The sequence below is a fragment of the Ovis aries genome, chromosome 2 (assembly GCF_016772045.2).
Source record: "Ovis aries strain OAR_USU_Benz2616 breed Rambouillet chromosome 2, ARS-UI_Ramb_v3.0, whole genome shotgun sequence".
In the NCBI taxonomy this organism is placed as follows: Eukaryota; Metazoa; Chordata; class Mammalia; order Artiodactyla; family Bovidae; genus Ovis; species Ovis aries.
This window is the reverse complement of record NC_056055.1, coordinates 221,257,006-221,282,823: the sequence shown is the minus strand read 5'-3', so window position 1 is coordinate 221,282,823 and position 25,818 is coordinate 221,257,006. Positions and strand designations below refer to the sequence as shown.

General features: G+C 44.3%; 1 protein-coding gene, 1 non-coding gene and 1 pseudogene across 5 annotated transcripts; 1 reads left to right on the top strand and 2 right to left on the bottom strand.

Moving 5' to 3' along the window:
• The first annotated feature begins 7,593 nt into the window (after positions 1–7,593).
• RESP18 (regulated endocrine specific protein 18) lies at positions 7,594–13,171 on the top strand. Of its 4 annotated transcripts, none has more exons than XM_012146668.4 (7): positions 7,594–7,777; positions 9,703–9,807; positions 9,943–10,047; positions 10,844–10,976; positions 11,205–11,244; positions 11,366–11,455; positions 13,018–13,171. In XM_012146668.4, the coding sequence occupies exons 1-7, from the start codon at positions 7,672–7,674 to the stop codon at positions 13,066–13,068; spliced, it is 630 nt and encodes a 209-aa protein (XP_012002058.1). In that variant the 5' UTR covers positions 7,594–7,671; the 3' UTR covers positions 13,069–13,171. The 4 variants fall into 4 exon arrangements, with proteins under 4 accessions (XP_012002058.1, XP_042100212.1, XP_004004999.1 ...); XM_042244278.1 differs by lacking the exon at positions 13,018–13,171 and adding an exon at positions 11,798–13,011; XM_004004950.5 differs by lacking the exon at positions 9,943–10,047.
• Positions 13,172–16,579: 3,408 nt separating this feature from the next.
• LOC101113571 (small ribosomal subunit protein eS8-like) lies at positions 16,580–18,279 on the bottom strand (annotated as a pseudogene).
• LOC114113381 (small nucleolar RNA SNORD55/SNORD39) lies at positions 17,331–17,410 on the bottom strand. The gene has a single exon (XR_003588418.1). It is a non-coding gene; the product is annotated as a small nucleolar RNA SNORD55/SNORD39 (small nucleolar RNA).
• Positions 18,280–25,818: the final 7,539 nt, after the last annotated feature.

Genomic DNA, 25,818 nt, shown 5'->3' with positions numbered 1-25,818 from the left:
AGTAGACCTGTCTGGGGCTAGTGAATTATCCAGGTGGAATCTACTGGTACCTTGGCAGCATTGCTGGGTATCTCCTAGCTGGGCTCCATCCGGAGGCAGCCGGCCCCTCCGCTTTTCAAAGACACTGATCTCCATTCCTGTCACCATGGCAGCCAGGCCTCTTCAGTTTAGATTGGCTGCTGCACCTCATCAGCGGTCCTGTGACGGACCCCGTGGGGCACACTGGTCACCACGGTTCTATCAAGTTGGTAAGCAAGGCGCTGCCAGTCTCCTCTGGGCTCAGGGGATCGACCAGCCCTGTGTCTAATGGAAAGTCCCCAGAAGGAAATGGGATTAGAGATGGGGACAAGGTAAGTGCCTGTAGTCTGACAGTTCCTGAGTCACTAGTCTTAGAGCTTATTCAGATCAAGACTACTATTGAGACTTGTTCTGAGTTTGCTTGGGGGTGAGGTGGGCGAAGGAGGAAGTGGCAGCACCTGCCTTATGGCATTCATTGAAAATCCCTAGTTTCTTCCCATTTTAGGATGTCTTTGAGCTCTTCCCTACTCTGAGTCACAACGTTGCAGCTGATTAAAGCCTCAAGGGAAGATTCCCACCCCCACACTTTCCCTGGTGCTTTCAAGAAGCAGTTTCAGGCTGACCCAGATTTGGATTATTCATGCTGATTTCCAAGCAAACTCTTTCTACAGGTTTGTCTGGAGGCAGAAAGTGGGGTTTAGAATTGACCAGAGTCTCTGAGGTGAGAGGAGGGGGATCCAAACACAGGGCATGGGATATGGAGAGCACAGCCCCTGTTTGCTCTGAAGGCCTAGTTTCAGATCACTTCCTCCTCCCACAGACCATTCCTGAGGCGGGTAAAAGGCAAGGTAGAATGGTAGCTGGAACAGCTGCCATCCCCACCCACATCCCTCCTTTTGTGGAAGGAAAGTCTTCCCTCTAGATCCCAAGAAATCACACAGAGAATAACACGGCCAAGGCTTTCCACATTCAGCAGGTTGATACCTATGACCAGTTTGCCCCTGGGAGTGGGGAGATCAGCCCAACCAAACTCTAGCTGCCCCATGCCTCGGGCTTTATAGTTTCTCAAAGCACTTTCATATGCAGTTCATTCGATCCTCACAAACGGGAGCACACTGGAAAGTATCAAGCCCACTGTTTTACTATGTTCAGGCTTCTATGCCAAAACACCATAAACTTGGTGGCTTATAAACAGTGGAAATGTATTTCTCACAGTTCTAGAGGCTGTGAAGACTAAGCTTAAGGCACTGGCATCAGGTGACTGGTAAGGGCCTGCCTCCTGGTTCATAGAGGGCTCCATCTTGTTATAACCTCACATAGTAGAAGGGCAAGGGGTCTTTCTAGGGTCTCTTTTATAAGGGCACTAATTGCATTCATGAGATCTTGACCCTCAGGACCTAATCACCTCCCAAAGGCCTCACTTTCAAATACTATCACCTTTGGGGTTAGGATTTCAGACCATAGAACTCGCCCCCTTATACAGCCCAGAGAAATTGAGAGACACTCCTCTGGTGGTTGTTGCGGTTGTCCAGTCGCTTGGTCACGTCCAACTCTTTGTGACTCCATGGACTGCAGCACTCCAGGCTTCCTTGTCCTTCACTGTCTCCCAGAATTTGCTCAAACTCACGTCCATTGAGTCGATGATGCCATCCAACCATCTCATCCTCTGTTGCCCCCTTCTCCTCTTGACCTCAATCTTTCCCAGCATTACGGTCTTTTCCACTGAGTGGGCTTTGCATCAGGTGACCAAAGTATTGCAGCTTCAGCTTCAGCATCAGTCCTTCCAGTGAATATTCAGGGTTGATTTCCTTTAGGATTGACTGGTTTGATCTCCTTGCAGTCCAAGGGACTCTCTGTAATACAGGCTTAAACATGCTGCCAACCATGTCCTCTCCTCTTATCCTTGCCTCTAAGGACATAGCTAAACATAACCCTCAGCCTATTTCTCTATATCTAGTTCTTATTAACTAGGTTGACCCCAATCACCCACCTTGCTTTTTCCCATCATGCATTCACTGTGCCTGGCCACTGCAGTGCATGGTTCCTGCCTCAAGGCAGTTGAAGGCTAGTCAGGGAAGAGAGTCATAGATACAACATATTCATACAATAGCTGTGTAGCTGACCCCGTAGAAGCTCTGTTTGCTGTCCCCTGGCCTATCTCTGTGCTCACATGTAGGTGCAAGTGAGGGGTGTCTTCATGTGCTGACAGCCTCCCACCTCAAGTCATGGGACTCTTCTCATCTAGTGGATTTTCTGGAATGCCTGGGGAAGTTGCTTACCTATGCTCAAGACAGGCTTGAAATATTTGGGGATTAACACCCTCTGGGGCTGCCCTCAACCAATTAAAGACTTAATTTAGTGGATAAATGTTCCAGTATATCGTTCCCTTGGTGGGAGTCAATCTGAAATAAGTTCTACACAGATCTTCAGGGATCCCCAGCAAGGTTCACTCCAGTTGCTGACTGTGATGATTAATTTTCTGTGTCAATTTAACTGGGCTAAGGGATGCCCAGACAGCTAGGAAAACATTGTTTCTAAGTGTGCCTGTGAAAGTGTCTCTGGAAGAGATTAGAATTTGATATCAGCAGATTGAGTGAAGAATGCCAATGCAGGGAATTCAAGTTCAATTCCCGGTCAGGGAACTAAGATCCCACGTGCCCTGAGACAACTAAGCCTGTGCCTGGTAACTAGAGAGTCCTAGTGTTGCAGCTACTGGGCTTTCATGCTCTAGAGCCCACGCCCTGCAACAAGAGAAGCCTGAGCAGAGCAATGAAGACTCTGTGCAGTCAGAAAAGAGAGAGAGGTGAAGAAGACCGCCCATGCGGGTAGGCACCATCCAATTCATAGAGGATCTTAATAGAATAAAAAGATGGAGGAAGGGCAAATTTTCTCTCTCTGCTTGAGCTAAGATGTCCATTTTCTCCTGTCCCTGTATGTCATAGTAAAGAATACTAGTTCCTACACAAAGGGCAGAAGAAAGTCACCAGAGGTTTTAAGGAAATGAATAGAATGATGATGTAAAAATTTTAAAAGACTATCCTAGCACAGCTGGAGAATGTACTGAGAGAGGGCAAGAGTAGAACAGATATATCTGCTAGGAAGTATTGTTTCAGCTCAAGGGATGCTCTGGAGGCTTGGACTGGGCAACTGCACAAGGCTGAGCACTTCTAGCTGGCCATGAACTCTACCCAGAGGAGCTTGAGCCTCAGGGGGAATCCAGACCCGCACACCCACCAAGGGAACAGCTTCTGACTCCTGTCACCATGGCAACTGTGCTTCCTTCGCCCAGATCGGTTGCTAGGGTAACATATCAGCACTGAGTGACTGAGCCCCGTGATAAGAACTGGTTACCATGGTGTAAGGTCTGCAAACAAGAATCTGCTGTTCTCCAGGTGAGGGTCCTTGACTGGGTCTAAAACAAAGGGAAAATCAAGAGGCTGGAGAGAAGATCAAACACAGAAGCCAAGGTGAGGCCAGTTTGTGGGGCAGGTGCTGACTCACTGGTGCCTTAGGGCTTGCGCAAATCAGGACTGTTATTAGAGCCTGTTCTTTATTGGGGAAGGAGGAATTTACATTTTAGAGGGGGAGTGATACAGCACATATACACACAAATTGAGAATCCCAAGTTTCCTACCATTTTAGGGTTTCTTTGAACTATTTCTTTCTCCAAGCAAAACTTTGCAGCTAACTGAAGCATTTCTGTCCTCCCCACCCCGAGCCACCTTGCTATCTACAGGGGCAGTTCTAGGACAGCCTGTTTTTGAAATTTTTAAGTCATATGAAGCGTGTTCTCAGGCCACATTGAAATTAAAAAATAAATAAATAACCAAAAAACCTTTAAAAATCCCCTATAGCAACATCCTTCTAAATAATCCATAGGTCCAAGGAGTCACAAGAAAAATTAGAAAACATTAATCATTGATAGTCAAAACATGAAAAACTAATGCTTAAAGGGAAATGTATAGATCCGCATGCCTTTATTGCAAAGAAGAAAATATTTAAATCAATGATCTAAGCTACCAACTCAAGAAGTTAGGAAACAATAAGTGAAACTCAAAAAAATAGAAGGAAATAATAATAAAGAATGGATATCAATAAAATGAGCAAACCACAGAGAAAAAGCAATAGGACCAAAAGCCAGTTCTTTAAAATGATCGATAATATTTATCTCTAGCTACACTGATGAATAAAAAGACAGAAAAATACAAAGTATCAAAATCAGGAATTTAAAAAGTGAAATCACTTCAAATTTCTACAGCTATTTAAAGGATAATAAAGAAATATGAATATCTTTTATACTAACAAATGTGATAGCTTAAATGTTGTGAATAAATTTTTTGAAAAATTCAAGTTCCCAAAAGAGATGTGAAAAGAATAGAATATCTGAACAGCTAAAGAAATTAAAATTGTAGTAAAACTTATTCACAAAGAAATTCTAACTCCATACACTCAGAAAAATAATATCAATCATAGAGAAACTCTGCTGGAGAGGGTGTGGAGAAGCCTCCTACACTGTTGGTGGAAGTGTAAATTGGAACAGCCACTAGAGAGGACAGTATGGAGGTTCCTTAAAATATTAAAAATAGAGCTACCATGCGTGCACACATGCTAAGCAGCTTCATTCATGTCCAGCTCTGCAACCTTATGGACTGTAGCCTGCCAGGCTCTTCTGTCCATGGGATTCTCCAAGCAAGAATACTGGAGTAGGTTGCTATGTTTTCCTCCAGAGGATCTTCCCAACCCAGGGATTGAACCTGCATCTCAAGTTTACTGCATTAGCAGGCGGTTGTTTTTTGTTTTACCACCAGCGCCACCTGGGAAGCCCAGAGCTACCATATGACCCTGCAGTTCCATTCCTGGGCATAAGAAAACATGATCCAAAATGATACATGCATCCCAGTGTTCATTGCAGCACTGTTCACAATAACCAAGACGTGGAAGCAACCTGCATGTCCATTGACAGAGGAACGGATAGAGAACAGGTGGTGCATACGTACAATGGACTATTAGTCATAAAAAGAATGAAATAATGCCATTTGCGGCAACATGGATAGACCTAGAGATTGCCATACTGAGTGAAGTAAGTCGGACAGAGAAGGAGAAATATCGTATGACCCCTCTTATGTGCGGAATCTAAAAAAAAAAAAAAAAAAGGATACAAATATACTTACTTAAAAAACAGAAAGAGACTCACAGACTTGGAAAACAAACATGGTTGCCGGGGGAAGGGTTGGGGCGGAGGAATAGTTAGGGAGTTTGTGTGGACATATACACACTGCTATATTTAAAATGAATAACCAGCAAGGACCTACGTATACTACATGGGACTCTGCTTAATGTTATGTGGTACCTGAACAGGAGGGAGATTTGGGGGAGAATGTATATATGTATATGTATAGCTGAGTCCTTTCTCTGTTCACCTGAAACTTTCACAACATTGTTAATCAGCTATACTCCAATACAAAATTTAAAGAATAAAATAATTTGTATCCAGATCATGTCATCTGTCAACAAAGATAGTTTTAATTTTTTCTTTAAAAAAAAATCGTACTGAAACTCTTTCAGACCATAACAAAAGAGAGAATGCTTTCTGATTGAGTTCATGTGGTCTGCCAAACATTTGGAAGAAAACATAGAAGAAAATCTTTCTGAGTTTGGGGTAAACAAACATTTCCAAGATCAAAAAAAAGCTTTAGCCATAAAAGATAAACTTAATTAATTGGATTTCCTCAAAATCAAACATTTTGCTCTTCAAAAAAAAGCACTATTAAAAAATTAAAATGACATGCTCAGAGTTGGAGAAAATATTCACAAACCATTCATCTGTTAAAGGAGTTGTATCTGGAAGTCCTGGGGATTCCCAGTTGGCTCTGTGATAAAGAATCTGCCCGCCACTGCAGGGTGATGCAGGAGACATGGGTTCGATCCCTGGGTTGGGAAGATGTCCCTGGAGAAAGAAATGGCAACACACTCCAATACTCTTGCCTGGAAAATTCCATGGACAGACTAGCCTGGTGGGCTACACAGTCCATGGGGTTGCAGAGCCAGATGTAACTGAGCACACACGCATCTGAAAGTATTAAATACCTGTGTTAATTAGGAAATAGTAAATATTTTTAGACATTGTGTTGATTTCCAAATGCTGGTGTAACAAATCACAGCAAATCAAACTTAGTGCCCCAAAACAATTTTGTTATCTTATATTTCTGGAAGTCGGAAGTCAGAAGTCTAAAATTAAAATGTCTGGACTTCCTGGTGGTCCAGGTGTTAAGATTCTGCCTGCCAATGTAGGGGACACCAGTTCGATGCTTGGTCTGGGAAGATTCCACATGCCACGGGGCAATGAAGCCCATGTGCCACAACTACTGAAGTCCACACGCCTAGAGCCCATGCTCCACAGCAAGAGAAGCTGCCGCTGTGAGAAAACTGAGCACTGCAACGAGAAAGCACCCCCCACTCTCTGCAACGAGGAAAAGCCCACGAGAAGTAGTCAAGACCCAGCAGAGCCACAGATAAATAAATAAATATTTTTAAAGATAAAATAAATAAAATGTCAGCAGGTCTCTGCTCCTTCTGGAGGTTTAAAGGGAGAAAACACACTCTTACCTTTTCAGCTTCTAGAGGCTGTTTGCATTCCTTGACTTGTGGCCCCTTCCTTGAATCACTCCAACCCCTAGCTTCCAATGTTATATCTTCCACTACTTACTCTAACCCTCCTGCTTCTCTCTGTGAAGACCTTTGTGATGATATTGCACACACTCAGAAAATCTAGCATATTCTCCCCATTTGAAGTGAACCATTAATTCTAAAAGATGTATGTTGAATTATTTAGGAGTGAAATGTCATGGTGTCCGTAAACTACTCTTAAATACTTCAGAAGCAATTAAGTCTGGGTGATAAGAATATTCATATTTCATGTTTATTCATTTGAGTCTTCTCATTTTTAATATTTGAAAACTTTCATAATAAAATTTTAAGCTCAATGAAAAAGATATTCAAATGTCTAGAGCTTAGGAAGTTCACATATTAGCTTGTAAGTAAGAAAGTGTGGAAGCTGTGGATCAGTTAGTTACTTCAGTAGTTAGTTATTGCAATAGCTCTGTTAAATTGGGTACAGTGATTTGAACCAGGATGATGGCAGTGGATGTGGAGAAGATAGTTGTGCCTATACTTAGCAGGTCAAACCCATGATGGTTGGAGATTTTAAGGTAGGTAAGGGTGAAGTAAGTATCAGGAAAATCAAAATAGACTAGATTCATTGAATGCCAGCTGTCCAGTTGCTGTACCTATTTAACCCTCACAACAAATCTATGAGGCAGGTGCATTTCACACCAGCATTTTACATGCAAGCCCTCTCTCCAACCTTGGGACTGGGAGTAGAAGCAGTAGTCTTTGGGATCTGTTTAATTAAGAGAGCAGTGGGCTCCTAGGAGTAGGTTTGGGTGGCTGTGGGGCCGGTAGGAGAAGTAGGGGCTCGGTAGGCGTAGGCAGGGGCAGGGCCCTCCAGCGATTGGCCCAGCTGCCAAGGGAGGGTTGTGCAGATTCAGTCTGGCTAGCCAGCGGGTGGGAATCGACAGTCCTGCTCAGTCCCTCCGGCAGCTGTCTGCCACCTCTGCGACTTAGGTGGGGAACCAGCGCAGCTAGCCCGGGAAGATGCAGCGCCCGCTGTGGCTCGGGGGCTTCCGGGGGCTCTGGCTGCTCGTCTGCTTCCTGCTGCTGAACAGCCGCCTGGGGGGCTCCAGCGACGTTAGTGGTCACGGTCAGGAGGAAACCTGGGGTGGTGTGCGGGCAGGGCCAGAGAGCGGTTCTGAGTGAAGTGGGTCTGGGGACCTCAAGGTTAGGAACTTCGGAGGAAAACAATGTGTTTGGGGAGTAAGAAAAGAAAAGTGCGCGGAAGGACGCGCAGGCTTGGAGTGGGGCTCGGTGTATGGGATCTGGACCTAAGAGAAGCCGATTCAGTGGAAGATTGGGGATTAGGAAGAAGGACGTAAAAACACAGGGGCACAGGGAAGTAAAACTGGCAAGTGTGGCCACAAGAGAAGCAAGACTTGCCGAGGAGCGGGGGAAGAGATGCCTATGGCTCAGGGATAGTCAGGGGCCAGGCTCTCTGGACAGTAGCAGCAGGGACCCCGGGTATCGGGCCCTGGGAGAAGACTGGGCCGAGGGATGAACCAAGGCTTCTTTGTAAGCCCCTGGAGCCTGGTGTTTGCGATCCAGGTTCCGGGAAGAATGGGAGGGCTAGGCTGGGGGAAAAGAGGATGAGGCAGAAAAGGTCCATCTTCTTCCTCCCCCTTCACTGCGCCATCCGAGTAGACCATCGCTGACTCACATTTGAGCAGCCGGAGACCGACTGCGCAGACTCGAGGATTCCAGCACCCGGAGCATCGGGCAGACGCCGTAAACTCCTAGGCTGGCGCCAGCTCTGCTCGCCCGATTCTTGGGTTTAGAGGCCATTGCAGAGGACTCACGAAAACCTGTAGGAGGAGGCCATGAGGGTGAGGGTGGGGAGAGGGTAGGACCCTCAAGCTTCTTAGGGATGCCTAGCTCTCTTTAGAGCTCGGAGCCTCCTCCATACCAGGATGTGGCCACCGCTCAGCACCGCGGACAGCGCCAGGTGCCCCCGTAGGTTTGACTGAGGGTGTCCGGATCACCACTTTTCCTGCCAGTTCTGGGAGCGCTGCCCCAGAGTATGATCCCTCCTTCCAGAAGTTATTTTCCTTCTCAGTATGACGTTTTCCTCCTTCTCAAAGCCAGGGAAATAATAGAATCCATTTAAATGGGGAGGAGAATTTCCTTTCCATAATGACTCATGGTAATTCCACCATCAGAAACAAACAACACCGCCCCCCCCCCCAAAAAAAAAAAAAAAAACCACGAAGAAACAAACAAACAAAGAAACCAGACTCCAACCCTACCCCATCTACTTGGAATGAGAAAAGTGTGTATAGCGTTAGGGATTATCTCTGTTCCCCTTGCCTTCCCTTATGCCCAGTGGCAAATTTTAGCCTTCAGGACAAGGATCCAGACACTCAAAACCTATGCATACCAATACTTTCTTCCTGTAAAGATTTCAGGACTCCTCTCCAATCCTCATGCATGTGTGCTCATGCGTGCTCACACACTCAGTTGTGTCCAACTCTTTGCGACCCCATGGGTTATAGCCCACCAGGCTCCTCTGTCCATGGAATTATGCAGGCAAGAATACTGGAGTGGGTTGCCATTTCCTCCTCCAGGGCATCTTCCTGACCCAGGGATGGAATGATTCTTTACCACTGAGCCACACTCCAGTCCTCTTCAATCCCCTCCAGGCTTTAAAGCCTTCCCTAAATGCAGTTCCCCTGCTTTTCATGCCCTACCTGTTCACCTGATTATCCATTTATGTGTGTGGCTTTTTGAGTATCTGCTTACCTCACCCTCCATGAGCTGCTCATTGCCTTTAAGCTTGGCTCTTATCTGGAAGGTGGCATCAAAAGTGAACGAGGTGGCAAGGGTTAACAAACAAGGAAGGTGGTGATGGGGGGAGGGAAAAATAAAAAGGAGGACCTGGAAGGAGGAGGGGGTCAGGTGAGGGGGACAGGGACCACTGAACCCAGGGGTGATAGTGGAAGGAAGCTGCTTTATTTCAACTGGAATTTGGAAGGCTTCTAGTCAAGCTCCTTTCTCACACCACTTTTTTGCCCTCAGATGGTCAGAGTCAAGTGGGAGTGGGGCAGCTCTGGCCCCTCCCAGGATTTACCAGCCCGGTCTTCAAGCACTTGCAAGTTTTACTCCAGCACATTATGCCCCACGGTGAGTAAGAGCTAGAGAAGAAAGGCTGGGGCTTTGTCACATGCAGAGGTATAGTGAAGGGCTTTTGATCTGAGAACAGGCTTTCTCCCCCTAATGTCTCTACTTGACTCTTTCTGTCATGTTCACCTCATGGAGAATGGGGAGAGACCAGAATGGGGATGGACCTGGAAGGGCAGGCTGTTTGCCCTCAAACCCCTGGAAGGGCCCAGCACAGGCTTCTAGAAGAAGCCCCTGGAAAAGGTCAGCATCTAACTCCTTGAGACTACCCCCCAACTCCAGGCACTAGCAGATTTTTTCCAGAACCAGGAATCCTTGAATTTTCAGCCAGGAAAACATACGTACACACACACACTTAAGCCTCTGAGTAGGAAGCCTAATAGATTGTATGACAAACACAGAAGAGGAAGGAAGGGAGTGGGAAGTCCTTTGAAGACAGATGGTTGACCCTTTCTTAGAAAGGAGTTTCATGAATAAGGGAAGAGTCAGATAGGAAATCTGGCCAGAATTCATATTAATACTATCACTACTGATGTCTAATATGTGTATAATGCCTTAGCACAGTCATTCTCAACATGCATCCTCAGACCAATAGTATCAGCATCACCAGGAAACTTGTTCAAAATGCTAATTCATGACCTTCACCGCAGACCTCCTGAATCAGGAACTCTAGAAGGGAAGAACAGCAATTTGTGCTTTAACAAGCCTTGCGGAAGATTCCGAAGTACCCTGAAGTTTGGGGATCACTCACTGTCTTAGAGTTTTCACAGCACTCTTCACATCCCTAATCTCATTCAATCCTCACAATTGTATCAAATGAGTTAGCGAAAAGAGTACTGTCTAATCCTAGCGGAATATTTACTACATGCCAGGCACTGTGCTAAGCAAATTTTATGTGCCATCTCATTTAATTCTCTCCACAAACTGTGATTCTTTGTCTTACTTTGAGGGAAAGGGGGAGTGTTTGCTTCACCCCGGTCCCTGGTGGGCCAGTCAGAGCATCCCAGGTATTAATTCACCACATCCTTTCACCTTGCAGGTTTCTTCTGGAAGGATGACATGACCCAGGAAGTGATGACCCAGAAGATGGGTCACACCAGCAAACTCCATCCTGAGGATCCATGTGTGAGGAGTGGGCCAGCAGCCTTCCCCACCAAAACCCCGGGGGTGAGGTGTGTGAAGCCTATGGTCAGCCCATGCTGTCTAGTGCAGAGATGGAGCAGGGAGGGAATGGGTATTCAAACTGAAGGAGAGAGCTGCCAGGAGTACTCTGTGAATGATTCAGAGGTCCTGTCTGGGATCTGCAGGAGAAAATTCCATGAGCCATTAGTGACCTGCAAAGGCAGAGGAGAGGGGTTCTAGCAAGCCTAGGTCCCATTTGTCATCCTCATCTCTTCTAGGGGCAAGCAAGAGGAGAAACTTCGACTCCTGTTCCCCAAGGTGAGACCCATGTGTCTTCTTAAGACTTCTAAAGCCCTGACTTTGAATCCTATCTCTTTTTCTCTGGGGCCCTGACACCCTTTTCTGCCTCCTTCTTGACTCCTGGCTTCCCTCCTCACAGAGCCCAATGGTCAAGGTGAACAAGGATCAATGCTTTACCTCCAAAGTGGTTTCAAAGGCTCTGAAACATGAGGTGGCCAACCCAGTCAAGGTGAGGGGCTCTCGCTTTTTCAGGGGAGGTTGGAATTGCCAAGGACATGTTTAAGGGAAGGAGGCAGGTGTGAAGGAGAGAATGGGTATTGGGCTGTGAACAGAGAAGCTGAAGAAAATATCTCTCCCAGTTGAAGGGTACCCCCACTTTCCTGCCTTTCTCCGACTACTTGTGAGCATCCATGTAAGAGATTGGGGGCATGATGCAGGTTCTGGGCATCTCTAAGGACCATCGCATACAATCATGCATCGGTACTGGGTTTAAAATAGACATGGGAAATTGCAGAGTTTTCAATATTGAGTAAAAGGTCCTTCTTTTTTCCACACACTCCCTTGTATACAGGAAGTGATAGCAAAGCTTCTTCGGATGAACAGGAGAGAGTCCAGAAGCCTTCAGCAATTCCTGACTTTGCTCTACTTTTTACCTTGGGCAAGTCACCCAGGCAAGGCTCTGGGTTGCCTCCTTAGGAGGCTTGAACTCTTCAGAATCCAGGTTGAAAACACCCATCTAGCCCTCCCATCTATCTTTACATTTGAGACTTTGAGGCCTAGGTTGGTCCAGCGACTTACTCCGGGCTGCACAGGAGGTTCTTGGCAGACCCAAGACTGGACCAAGGTCTCCTGATTCTTAATCCTTTCCATTGCACAGCTCTTGCCCTTCTTTCTGCTCAGACACTGCAGTGGGGGTGGGGCTGCCCCAGACATCAGACTTCTCCACATTGACAAAAGTCTTTTTTTTTTTTTTTGGACTAAGACCTAAATTATAAGAAGGTGGTAGCCAACAGAAGATATGAAGAAAGGGCCTCCCAGGAAGAGGACAACACAATGAACATGTCTGGAGACAAGGATACTATGGCATGTCTGAGGAACAGATGGGAAAGTCAGTGGTAGAAGATTAGGTTGGAGAAGTAGGTCCAGGGTTGACCACACACCGGCTCATAGATCTTGGTGAAAGTTTGGATTTTATTCTAAGTGTAGTGGCAAGCTGACTGGGAGATTCTGAGGAGGGGGATATTATAATGTGGTATGATATTAAGAGGTCACTCCAGTGATATCGGGGATGAATTATAAGGAGAGTGAGAGTGAACAGTGAGACCTGTAAGGAGCTGATCAACCCGGTCTAGGGGAGACAAGGGTGTTGGCTGTGGAGCTGGCTCTTCAGAGGCAGTCTGCACCTCTGGGGAATTCTAGTCCCTCATGCTCTCCTAGGAAACCACTTCCCACTCATAGGATGGCAGCTGGGCTTCCAAAGCCTGGATTGTTTGCTGGGTCCACACACCCAGAGCTGAGTGACAGACCCACCTTGAAGAACAGGTTGTTGGAGAGCTTTTGTGAAAGCAAATAAGGTGCTGCTGTTCTTCTCTAGCCCAAGCCCAAGGGAAAATCACGGGACAAGAGCTCTATGAATTCTGTGTGGGAGTAAAGGTGACAGGCCCTCAATTGATGGGCTGAGTCACTGCGGGCTGACTCAAATCAGGCTGTTAGAGGCATCTGGGGGAGGAGTAGGTGAGAGAGGGGCCACCTCCCCACGTGCTGATTCCGATCCTTTGTTTCTGGTTTCAGGGCTTCTTTGAGTCGCCCCCCACTGTGGGCCACAACCTTGTCGCCGACTGAGACCTCATGTGAAGCCTCTTTGCCCCAGTGCCCTCCATTGCCCTCCAGAGGGGCAGTTCCAGGGTGATCAAAACCTGGATCAATAAAGTGATTTTGATGCGAACACTGTGACTTTCCTTGAGGCAGGACGGGTCAGGTTTGGATGTGAGAGAGGTGGGGCTGGAACAGTGACTGGGGTGAGGAAAGCACAGCTTCCCAGTGCTGCTGCAGAGTGCTTCTGTCTTGCTTTCCTTCCAGTGACCATTCCTGAAGTGAGGATAGTACGGGTGGGACCACAGCTGGAATGGCAGCCTTCTTTACACATATCCAGCCATGCTGTGTGGTCTAGTTGCTCATCCTTCCATGTCATCGGAAGAGACCCCGATGCTGGGAAAGATTGAAGGAGCACGAGGAGAAGGGGCCGACAGAGGTTGAGATGGTTGGATGGCATCACCAACCTGGACGGGCCTGGACTCTGCTGTTTTATGAGGGTCTCTACCTCCAGTATTATAGCCCCTGCCAGGGCTGCCCCACTCTTTGTGCTCCCCAAAATCAACACACGGGAGCTACAGTCAACGTGCACACATGTTAAATGATATTTTGCTGACTCTTCCCAGTTTGCTCCTGGTAGCTTGTTGTTCAGTTGCTCAGTCATGTCTGACTCTTTTCAATCCCATGGACTGCAGCACTCCAGTCTTCCCTGTCCATCACCAACTCCCAGAGCTTGCTCAAAGCCATGTCTATTGAGTTGGTGATGCCATCCAACCATCTCAACCTCTGTCAGCCCCTTCTCCTCCTGCCTTCAATCTTTCCCAGCATCAGGGTCTTTTCCAATGAGTCGGCTCTTCACATCAGGTGGTCAAAGTTTTGGAGCTTCAGCCTCAGCATCAGTCCCTCCAAGGAATATTCAGGATTGATTTCCTTTAGGACTGACTGGTTGGATCTCCTTGCAGTCCAAGGAACTCTCAAGTCTTCTCCAACACCACAGTTCAAAAGCACCAGTTCTTCAGTGCTCAGCCTTCTTTATGGTCCAGCTCTCACACCCATACATGACTACTGGAAAAACCATAGCTTTGACTAGACTGCTCTTTGTCTGCAAAGTAATGGTAGCTTAAAAATCTTACAAGGGAGTGAGTGATCTGATCATTCATACTCAGCCCAGACAAACACCAATTCTGGTCCTATTTGCAAAGCTTTATACTTTCAAGGTACTCTCAAACTCATTTGACATTCCCAGATGTAAGCACATAGGCAGATAACAAGATTTTGTTCCTCTGAAGAACTGGGATTTGGCCACACATCTCATCCAATTAAGCAACCCAGAGAAGTTAAGTGACTAGTTCTTGATGACACAGAGTCAGGGTCATGCTGCTATTTCTTTCCCTCTCCGCCTCTACTTGGTGTGTTCAGGAAATGTTTCTAAACCCAACACCAGACCAGTCACATTCATTTATACCTAGTTCTCATTAAACTGGGCAACTCCTGCACTTACCCACATATCCCCCTTATTCATTCCCTTTTTATTTCTAAGAAGGAAAATGGGGAGAAAAAGATGGGTATTTTTTAAAAGGAAGGTAAGTTTAGTTCTTATTGCAGAGGAGCAGGTTATATGATTTGGATGATATAATTTGATAGAAACTGGGAAGCCATCGAAGGTCTGTTGAGCAAGGGAGTGACACCATGAAAGCTGAGCTTAAGAAGAACAATCTCACATTTCTGTGCAAGGATGGACTAGAGACTGGGAAAGGGGTGGAAACATGCCAGAAAGACTGCTGAAATACTGTGGCATGCCACATAAGGACCTGAATTTGAGTCAGAGGACATATAAGAGAGATAGTTTGAAGGATAAATTAATAAGCCTTGGCGACTCTTATGGGTTGAATCCTGTCCCCCCTAAAACTCATATGTTGAAGTACTAATCTCTTGTACCTCAGAACATGACGTTATTTGAAAATAAGAATGTTATAGATGTAAGTAATTTAAGATGAGATCATTAGGGTGGACCCTAGTCCAGTATGATCAGCTTCCTTACAAAAAAGGGAATTGGAGACAGGCATGCATAGAGGGGAGATGACATGAAGAGATACAGTGAGAAGATGGCCACCAATAAGCCAAAGAGAGGGGCCCTGAATAGATCCTTACAGCCCAAGAAGGAACCAACTCTCGTAACATGTTGATTCTAGACTTCTAGCCTCCAGAACTGTGAGACAATAAATTTCTATCATTTAAGTCCCCAGTTTGTGGTACTTTGTTTGAGGAGCCATAGGAAACTAATTCAAGTGACTTTTGTTTTTGTTAGAGATGTTCTTTCTCAGTGAATAATGGACATCTGGATGGCTGGTCAGGGAAGAAAAATGGATGTTCTCTTAGAGCGTAAAGCTAGCCTACTCAAGAACATCAAAATGGCAGTGCTCTCCTAAGTCATTACTTATTGCCTGCATGTCTGATTATTTTCATCAACATATAAGTATACTACAATATCTCCTTTATTCAGTTCAGTTTAGTTGCTCAGCTGTGTCCAACTCTGTGACCTCATGGACTGTAGCATGCCAGGCTTCCCTGTTCTTCACAAACTCCTAGAGCTTGCTCAAACTCATGTCCATCAATTCAGTGATGCCACCTAACCATCTCATCCTCTGCCATCCCCTTCTCCTCCTGCCTTCAATCTTTCCAAGCATCAGGGTCTTTTCCAATAAGTCGGTTCTTCACATCAGGTGGCCAAAATATTACAGCTTCAGCATCAGTCCTTCCAATGAATATTTGCAACTGATTTCCTTTAGGATTGATTAGTGTGATCTCCTTGCAGTCCAAGGGACTCTCAAGAGTCTTCTCCAACTCCACAGTTCAAAAGCATCAGTTCTTCCGTGCTCAGCTTTCTTTATAGTCCAACTCTCACATCCATACATGACTACTGGAAAAACCATAACTTTGACTAGATGGACCTTTGCCAGCAAAATAATGTCTCTGCTTTTTAATATGCTGTCTAGGTTGGTCATAGCTTTTCTTCCAAGGAGCAAGTGTCTTTTAATTTCATGGCTGCAGTCACTATCTGCAGTGATTTTGGAGCCCAAGAAGATAAAGTCTGTCACTGTTTCCTTGTATCCCCATCTATTTGCCATGAAGTGATGAGACCAGATGCCATGATCTTAGTTTTCTGAATGCTGAAATTTAAGCCAGCTTTTACACTGTCTTCTTTCACTTTTATCAAGAGGTTCTTTAGTTCTTCACTTTCTGCCATAAGGATGGTGTCATCTGCATATCTGAGGGTATTGATATTTTTCTCCACAATCTTGATTCCAGCTTGTGCTTCATCCAGTCTGGCATTTTGCATGATATACTCTGCATATAAGTTAAATAAACAAGGTGACAATATACAACCTTGATGGATTCCTTTCCCAATTCAGAACCAGTCTGTTGTTCCATGTCGGGTTCTAATTGTTGCTTCTTGACCTGCATACAGATTTATCAGGAGGCAGGTAAGGTGGTCTGGTATTCCTATCTCTGTCTTTTTTTTTTTTTTTTTTTTCTGGCATAGAACAGTAAACACCTTTATTAGATGAGCTAAGACAGGAGGGAAGAGGGTTTATTTGCCTTTCCGGGCCTTGATCTTCCTCAGATAGAACTCGAGCTCTTTTCCCTCTAGCACGTAGCCCTGTGCTCAGCCCCACTGGCCTGGTCTTGAAGTGATGCATGCAAGAAGCTTGCCCTGCTGGAACTGCTCCTCTAGAAGACTGCTGATTTTCGCGTTCTTTTTCCTCTCATCGTATTTCTTCTGAATTTTCTTTGATCGTTTCTTGTTTAAAATCTCTTCCTCCTCAGGAGTCAGCTTGGCCCCCTTCTTGCGGCACTTCAGGGGCAGTGCATAGTGGGACTCGTACCACTGTCGGTAGGGTATGCTGTCGATAAGCACAATACAGTTCTTCACCAGGGTCTTGGTACGGACCATTTCGTTGTTGGATGCATTATAGACAACATCGATTATTCTTGTCTTGCGTGTACAACACTCCGAGCGCCAGGAGAAGTTCCCCACGTCCAGCCTCAAGGCCCGGTACTTCTTGTTGCCTCCCCGGCCACCGACTGTGTGTATGTGACGGGGCCATTCTTTGTGTTGGCAGCGGGACGTCCCAGCTCATACTTCCGCTTCTTGTGGTAGGGCTTTCTCTTGCCCCCGGTCTTCCGGCGCTTGTGCCAGTTGTCCCGAGAGATGCCTGCATGTGGGGGTGGGAGCCTGAGGCACGGAGTCCGAAGCCGAGGCCGCTAGCCCAACGCCCCACGCCGGCGGTTGCACGCTCAGCTCTCCAAGGTTAGCTCCCCCACAGCGCAGTCGGGAGGTCACAGCATTTCCAAGGTGTCATCATGCACGTGCGACGCAGCCCAGACCCTTCCTGTCCCTACCCCGGCAGTCATGATGGTGCCGCTCACGGCCCGATCCTGCGACTCCAGGAATGGCCCTGGAACGGTCCGGTGGCCCAAGCCCAAGCACTACCGTCCTCGTGGGGGTTCGTGTCCAGGGGCCCGGGAGCCCTCTCTGCCAGCTGGGCCCCAAAGCAGGATGGCGCCGGATTCTGGTATTCCTATCTCTTTAAGAATATTCCATAGTTTGTTGTGATCTACACAGTCAAAGACTTTAGCATAATCAGTGAAGCAGAAGTAGATATTTTTCTGGAATTCTCTTGCTTTTTCTATGATCCAACAGATGTTGGCAATATGTCCTAAATTTATTTATTTTTTCTCAATTTCTGCTTCTTTTGGTAATAGTTCACTAGATAATTCACACTATCCGAACTGCTGACAATTTGTCTTAATCTGGTTCCTCCTCAAATCAAAGCCTGAAGTAAGGGTTTACCTGGGGATCATGTAAATTAGGATTAGATTTCAAGATGAAGACTGAGAGAATGCTAAGGCTGAAATGTGGGGACTCTCTTAGGCATCAAGTATAGTACACCTCAGAACTGTCCTCTGAGACAGAGAAAAGGAGAGTATCCTATATGCCCAATCTCCATTAGATCAAAGGTTTCACTGTAAGGTTCTAAACTCTTCATACATTCAGGTTTTTGTTGCATGAGAATGTCTGAGCAGATTCCCATGGATACCTAAAACTGTGGTAACAGAGAGGACCCAGGCCAAAAACAAAAGATCTGCACTGTTTTTGCTGGTGGGTCAAGTGGTATCAACTTACATCTCTATGTAGGTGGTGACTGCAGTGATGGCTAGAGTTAAAAGGTAACCCATGATGATGCAAAATGGAGCAATAAATGGTGTCTGATATACCTTAAAAGCTGGCTGGAGAATTATCCAAAATCTTCTTAACAGCATTAAGAAACTAGCAAAAGACCGAAAATATGATAAACTCGGGTCAAGATCCAGGAAAGGAACAGAATCCAGAGGTGGTAAACCCAATGTTCACAGTTGCTTTGGCCTGGGGAAATTCTGCATTTTAAGAAGCAGACAAAAAGCTGATTTAGATAGCCTGTGGAGCTAGAGGAGCAGGTATCAGTGTCCAAGCCCTTGAAAGGAAGAACTGCTCTCTGTTTTGATCTGGGACCAAGAAGCAAACTTTAGGAATAAGGAGAAAATGAAGTCAATCTACCCTTACTCAGATTGCATTGTGTATTATACCAGATCATGAGAAGAGTTGACTCATTGGAAAAGACTCTGATGCTGGGAGGGATTGGGGGCAGTAGGAGAAGGGGACGACCGAGGATGGGATGGCTGGATGGCATCACGGACTCGATGGACATGAGTCTGAGTGAACTCCGGGAGATGGTGATGGACAGGGAGGCCTGGCGTGCTGCGATTCATGGGGTCGCAAAGAGTCGGACACGACTGAGCGACTGAACTGAACTGAACTGAACTATACCAGATCACTAGTGCTTTTAGGCACCTGTAGAAGTAAATTAAAATCCTCTAAGACTTTAAATTATTTCTACAAATAACTTTTCAAATGCCATACTCTGCACGATAGATAGGGCTCAGTGCTAAAGAATCCACCTGCAATGCAAGACAGCTGGGTTCATCCCTGGGTTGGGAAGATCCCCTGGAAGAGGGTATGACAACCCACTCCAGCGTTCTGGAAAATCCCAAGGACAGAGGAACCTGGTGAGCTACAATCCACGGGGTCGCAGAGCTAGACACATGAAGTGACTTAGCATGGCCCAGCACAATAGATAACAGAGACAGATCCACCGCAATCCAATGTTTCCAAAGCAAAGCAACTGTGCTTTATCATGTTTAAGTATATAAATGCCAAATTGTAATTTTTGACAAGGATCAAGAAATCACAGAAAGTAATATTGGAAATTCTTTTTTTAATGAATCAAACAAGTCAAAATACATGAGGCAAAAACTGATAAAACTGAAAGGAGAAATAGAAAAATTACCTTTTATAACTGAAGACCTCAATACTCCTCTGTCAGAAATTGATAGATCAAGCAAGCAGAAGATCAGTAAGGATATAAATGACCTGAACAGAACAATTATTTGATTTGATCTAATTAACATTTTGGCAAAGGAAATGGCAATCCACTCCAGTATTCTTGCCTGGCAAATTCCATGTCCATGGGGTCAAAAAGAGTTGGACATGGCTGAGTGACTATCACTTTCACTCTAACATGTAGGATATACCATCCAACAGCAGCAGCATATGCATTCTTCTCAAGCTCATGTGGACTGTCCATCAATACAGATCGCCATAAAACAGACCTTAACAAATTTAAAAGACTAGAAATCATAAGATACGTTCTTTGACCACAATGGACTTAAACTAAAAATCAATAACAAAAAGATAGCTTAAAAATCCCCAAATATCTGGAAAACACCTTTCTAGACAATCCATGGGCCAAAGAAGAAATCTCAAGAAAAATTTTAAAATATTTTGAAATAAATGAAAATGTAATTTATCACAATTTGTGACATGAAGTGAAAGCAGTACTTAGAAGGAAATTTATAGCATTGCATGCACACGTTCGAAAATAAGAATGATCTAAAATCAATAAATTAAATTCACACTTTAAGAAACCAGAGAAAGAAGAGCAATTGAAGTTTAAAGCAAGCAGAAGAAAACACATAAAAATTAGAGCAGAAATCAAAAAACTGAAAACAAGAAAATAATAAGCAGAAATCAATAAAACTCAAAATTGGTTCTTTGAAAAGAAAGAGAATTAAATAAAAATTCTAAAACTTAAAAATGTGAGAACCCAAATTTTGAATTAATTGAATAGATTTAATAATGGATTAGAGACAGCTGAAACAGAACTGGTGTACCAGAAGATAGGTCACAAGAAACTTGGTCCTTCCCTCCAAAAAATAAAAGAGGCAAAGGGTGGAAAATGCAGAAAGAAAGGGTAAGAAACAAAGAGGATTCAGTGAAGAGGTCCACTATTCATTTACTTGAAATCCCAGAAAGAGAAGAGAGAGAATAGGACATAAGCAATATTTTTAAAGATTATGGTTGAAAATTTTCCAAAACTGTTAGAAGATATCAACCCACTGATACAAGATTGGCAACAAATCTCAAGCAAACTATTAAAAAATAAAAAACTAAAACTAAAGCAAAAAATATGATGAAACTGCAGGAAAGCAAAGACAAAGGAAAAAAATTTTAAAGCAGTTGCGAATTTGGTGGAGGAGAGGATTACTTTCAAAAGAGCAACATTGAGTCTGATAATTGACTCTAAGACAGCAGCAATAAAAGCCAGAAGACAGAGGAATGATATCTTAAGTGTGTTGAAAGAAAATAACAGTCATCTTAGAATTCTATAACTAGCAAAATTATCCTTCAAAAGGAAAGAGCTCCACTTCTGTCTGGGTTGCAGGAAACTCGAAAGATAAAGACTCTCATTCTAACAACAAAAAGATAGCTGGCTTAACCATAGAATCTTTTTTTTTTTTTTTTTTTGAGCACATCACAGGAAATGTCTGGTGTACACAATAAGACTTCCAGGGTGTTGGAAATGTTCAATTTCTTGACCTGGATTACATGGGTGTTCATTTTGTAATGATTTATTGAGCTGTTCCCTTTTGCTTTATGCATTTTTCTGTTTTTTATGTTTCACAATTTACAAAGTTTTCAGAAAGGAAATAAATGGGGTAAAGTGATAAAGATAGCATGGGCAATTGTGGATGGTGTAGAGAAGACTTTCCTGAGTATATTTTATTATGGGAGTTTGATCTTTAAACAATGCAAATATTTTACATATTCAAAAAATAAAAGTGTAAAAATAAAAAGCAAATCCTAATACTGAAAACAAACAAACCAAACTATATATCAGATTGGTAAAAAAAAAAAAATGACTAAACAAACAAAAGAATTATTTCAAATGACTTTAGAACACAGTATTTTGATGGCATGGGAAATAGATGGGGAAACAGTGGAAACAGTGTCAGACTTTATTTTTGGGAGCTCCAAAATCACTGGAGAAGGTGACTGCAGCCATGAAATTAAAAGATGCTTACTCCTTGGAAGGAAAGTTATGACCAACCTAGACAGCATATTCAAAAGCAGAGACATTACTTTGCCAACAAAGGTCCGTCTAGTCAAGGCTATGGTTTTTCCAGTGGTCATGTATGGATGTGAAAGTTGGACTGTGAAGAAAGCTGAGCACCAAAGAATTGATGCTTTTGAACTGTTGGTGTTGGAGAAGCCTCTTGAGAGTCCCTTGGACTGCAAGGAGATCCAACCAGTCCATTCTAAAGGAGATCAGTCCTGGGTGTTTGGAAGGAATGATGCTAAAGCTGAAACCCCAGTACTCTGGCCACCTCATGCAAAGAGTTGACTCACTGGAAAAGACACTGATGCTGGGAAGGATCAGGGGCAGGAGAAGAAAGGGACGACAGAGGATGAGATGGCTGGATGGCATCACCAACTCGGACGTGAGTTTGAGTGAACTCTGGGAGTTGGTGATGGACAGGGAGGCCTGGCATGCTGCAATTCATGGGGTCTCAAAGAGTCAGACACAACTGAGCGACTGAACTGAACTGAACTGAACCCTAGGGGTTATAAGGACAAAATAAACTACCCAAAGTCTTAGGTATATTCACTGTTTTATTAGGAGAGTAATATTTATATTATTTGCAAATTATTGTGTGCATATTGTAGGATTAAACATATAAATGATGGTGCTGGTGTTGTTAGAAACCAAATTTTTCAGTATAATAAAGTGATACAGGTATAAAATTAAGAGGTCGGTAAAAATCACAGCTAAATTTTAATTGGAAATAGTGTGAGTGAGGTGTGTGTATATGTGTGAGTGTATCTTTATATCCTAAGTCTATGCACTGAAAGGACCTAGAAGCAACATCAATCATCTCAGCAGTCATTATGACCCCTGGGACCCAGACTGTGGTCCCTAAAATCAGTTTTTACTAAAAGCTACCAAATCTCTGGAGGGATGGCTGCTTCCATGTCTAGGCCAAGGAATGAAAAAGATTAACACATCTTCAATTCATCTCAGTCGCTCAGTCATGTCCAACTCCGCCATCCCCTGAACTGCAGCACGCCAAGCCTCCATGTCCATCACCAACTCCCGGAGTCCACCCAAACCCATGTCCATCAGTCGGTGATACCATCCAACTATCTCATCCTCTGTCGTCCCCTTCTCCTCCTGCCCTCAATCTTTCCCAGCATCAAGGTCTTTTCAAATGAGTCAGCTTGGGTGGCAAATAAGTTTCTAAACAGTAATATAAAAATTGTCTACAAATATATTATTCTATAATACAAAGCAAGGAAAGGAGCTTTAAGTGATTAATGGGATGTTTCAAAAGGAAACAAGAGCCAGTTTAAAAAGGCTTTCACTTACCTACTTCAGGACAATTTTTATGTTACTGTGATTGACTGATACACACTGAATATATAAAAATCTATACTTCCATAGTAATGCTCAAATAAGAAAAGTGATAACAAATGTTTAGAAACTTATTTGCCACCCTTAACAGTAACTGTTATACCAACTCATTACTCTGCAAATGAATAGTTAAAGAGAAGAAACTACCTTCTGAATTCTGAATTCTTCTTTATGAAATAAGATCAGCTAAAGGAAATAAGATCTGGTCCCATCAGTTCATGGGAAATAGATGGGGAAACAGTGGAAACAGTGTCAGACTTTATTTTGGGGGGCACCAAAATCACTGCAGATGGTGATTACAGCCATGAAATTAAAAGACGCTTACTCTTTGGAAGGAAAGTTATGACCAACCTAGATAGCATATTCAAAAGCAGAGACATTACTTTGCAACAAAGATCCGTCTAGTCAAGGCTATGGTTTTTCCAACGGTCATGTATGGATGTGAAGGTTGGACTGTGAAGAAAGCTGAGAACCGAAGAATTGATGCTTTTGAACTGTGGTGTTGGAGAAGCCTCTTGAGAGTCCCTTGGACTGCAAGGAGATCCAACCAGTCCATTCTAAAGGAGATCAGTCTTGGGTGTTCTTTGGAAGGAATGATGCTAAAGCTGAAACCCCAGTACTTTGGCCACCTCATGCGAAGAGTTGACTCATTGGAAAAGACCCTGATGCTGAGACGGATTGGGGGCAGGAGAAGGGGACGACAGAGGATGAGATGGCTGGATGGCATCACCGACTCGACAGACGTGAGTTTGAGTGAACTCTGGGAGTTGGTGATGGACAGGGAGGCCTGGCATGCTGCAATTCATGGGGTCACAAAGAGTCGGACACGACGGAGTGACTGAATTGAACTGAACTGAAAAGAATGCTAGAAAATCATGATTTTAGTCAAGGATCATCAATGAATGGTAAAACCATTAGGTGAAAAGTTGATGGGGGACTAGATATTCTCACAGCGTCAAAATATCTTTCGATGGATTGCATCCATACTGGTCACAAGAGGAAAATGTAACTTTACCGTAGAGATCTGGCTGTCTCTACCTTAAATCAGTGATCAATTTTAGCATCACTAATAGTGAGACAGCCAGACACTATGTGCTTCCTGAAATAACACAATTGGAATCATATGGCACCACCTGTGAATTTTTTGTTTTAAAATATTTTTACCTGATCCAATCAAGACTTAATTCTTATTTTTCAGGAAATACAGGGGCTACACAGTATACATACAGGGGAAATACAGAGAAACATGTCGTGAGGAAACAGTCAGACAAATCCAGAAGGTGAGGAGTTAGAAAACCTGACTTGATCTCTTCCACAAGAAACTGTCAAAAATGGGGGGTGGGGTGGTGAGGAAAGCACTGTTTATGCTAATTTAAAAAGAATTAAGAAATATAACCGAATACAATGGTAGTCTTTGATTGACTGCTATTTTGAACAAAACAGCAGAAAAAGGGCATTTTTGGAAACAGTTTGAGACATTTCAATATGAACTGAGTATGAAATGCTATTCAGAAATTATTGTAAATTTCGTTAGGTCATAACGGCAATTTGGTGGTATAGGAAAATATACTTATTTCTTGGAGATGCATATTGAAACATTTAGAAGGGAACTTGGGCTTCCCTGGTAGCTCAGCTGGTAAAGAATTCACCTGCAATGCAGGAGACCCCGGTTTGATTCCTGGGTTGGGAAGACCCCCTGGAAGAAGGATAGACTACCCATTCCAGTATTGTTGGGCTTCCCTGGTGGCTCAGGTCGTAAAGAATCTGCCTGCAATGTGGGAGACCTGGGTTCAGTCCCTGGGTTGGGAAGATCCCGTGGAGAAAGGCATGCAACCAACTCCAGTATTCTTGCCTGGAGAATCCCATGGACAGAAGAGGCTGGCAGGCTACAGTCCGTGGGGTCACAAAGAGTCAGAACACAACTGAGCAACTTTCACTTTACAATGTCTATTGCTTACTTTTAATTATAAAAAGAAGTAAATATAGCAAAATAATAACTGTTAAGTCTAGGGGATGGGTATATGAGTATTTACTATGCACCATTATCTTTTTTATCTTTTTATTTTTTTTCCTTTGTATTTTGGAAAAGTTACTGAAAAGCAGGAGAGTAAAGTGATCAATTTTTAACTTTAGAAAGCTCGCTCCCAAGCTTATTGGGTGACAAGAATGGAAGCAAAAGTCTAGTCAGATGATTGCTGCAATAGCCAGTACTCTTGCCTGGAAAATCCCGTGGACGGAGGAGCCTGGTGGGCTGCAGTCTGTGGGGTTGCAAAGAGTCGGACACGACTGAGAGACTTCCCTTTCATTTTCACTTTCATGCATTGGAGAAGGAAATGGCAACCCACTCCAGTGTTCTTGCCTGGAGAATCCCAGGGACAGGGGAGCCTGGTGGGCTGCCGTCTATGGGGTCGCACAGAGTCGGACATGACTGAAGCGACTTAGCAGTAGCAGCAGCAGCAATAGTCATGAAAGAGTACAGTGGCTGGGATAAGACCATGAGCATGGAGAGAAGTGGGATGATGGGAGATATATTTTTCAGGCGGGAACCATAAGATTTTAATAGACCAGCCATGGAAGGGGGTGAAAGAAAGGAGAGGCAAGGCTAACAAAAAAAGCCAGTACCTATCCAGTGTTTAGTACAATGGCTGTTCTAAGTGAGCCACGTGAGTGTAATTCTCTCAGGCTTCACAGCCACCTGGTACTACTGGCACCTTCATTTCACAGATCAGGAAACTTGGCAGTAGAGAGGTTAAAGATCTTGCCCAAACTTATACCCCTAGTAGGTGGCATTTCTAAAACTGGAGTCCAAGCACATATGTGTAACCATTCCTGCTCTTAAGCATGACAGTCAGCCAGTCAGTTCAGTCGCTTAGTCGTATCCCACTCTTTGCAACCCCATGGACTGTAGCACGCCAGGCTTCCCTGTCCA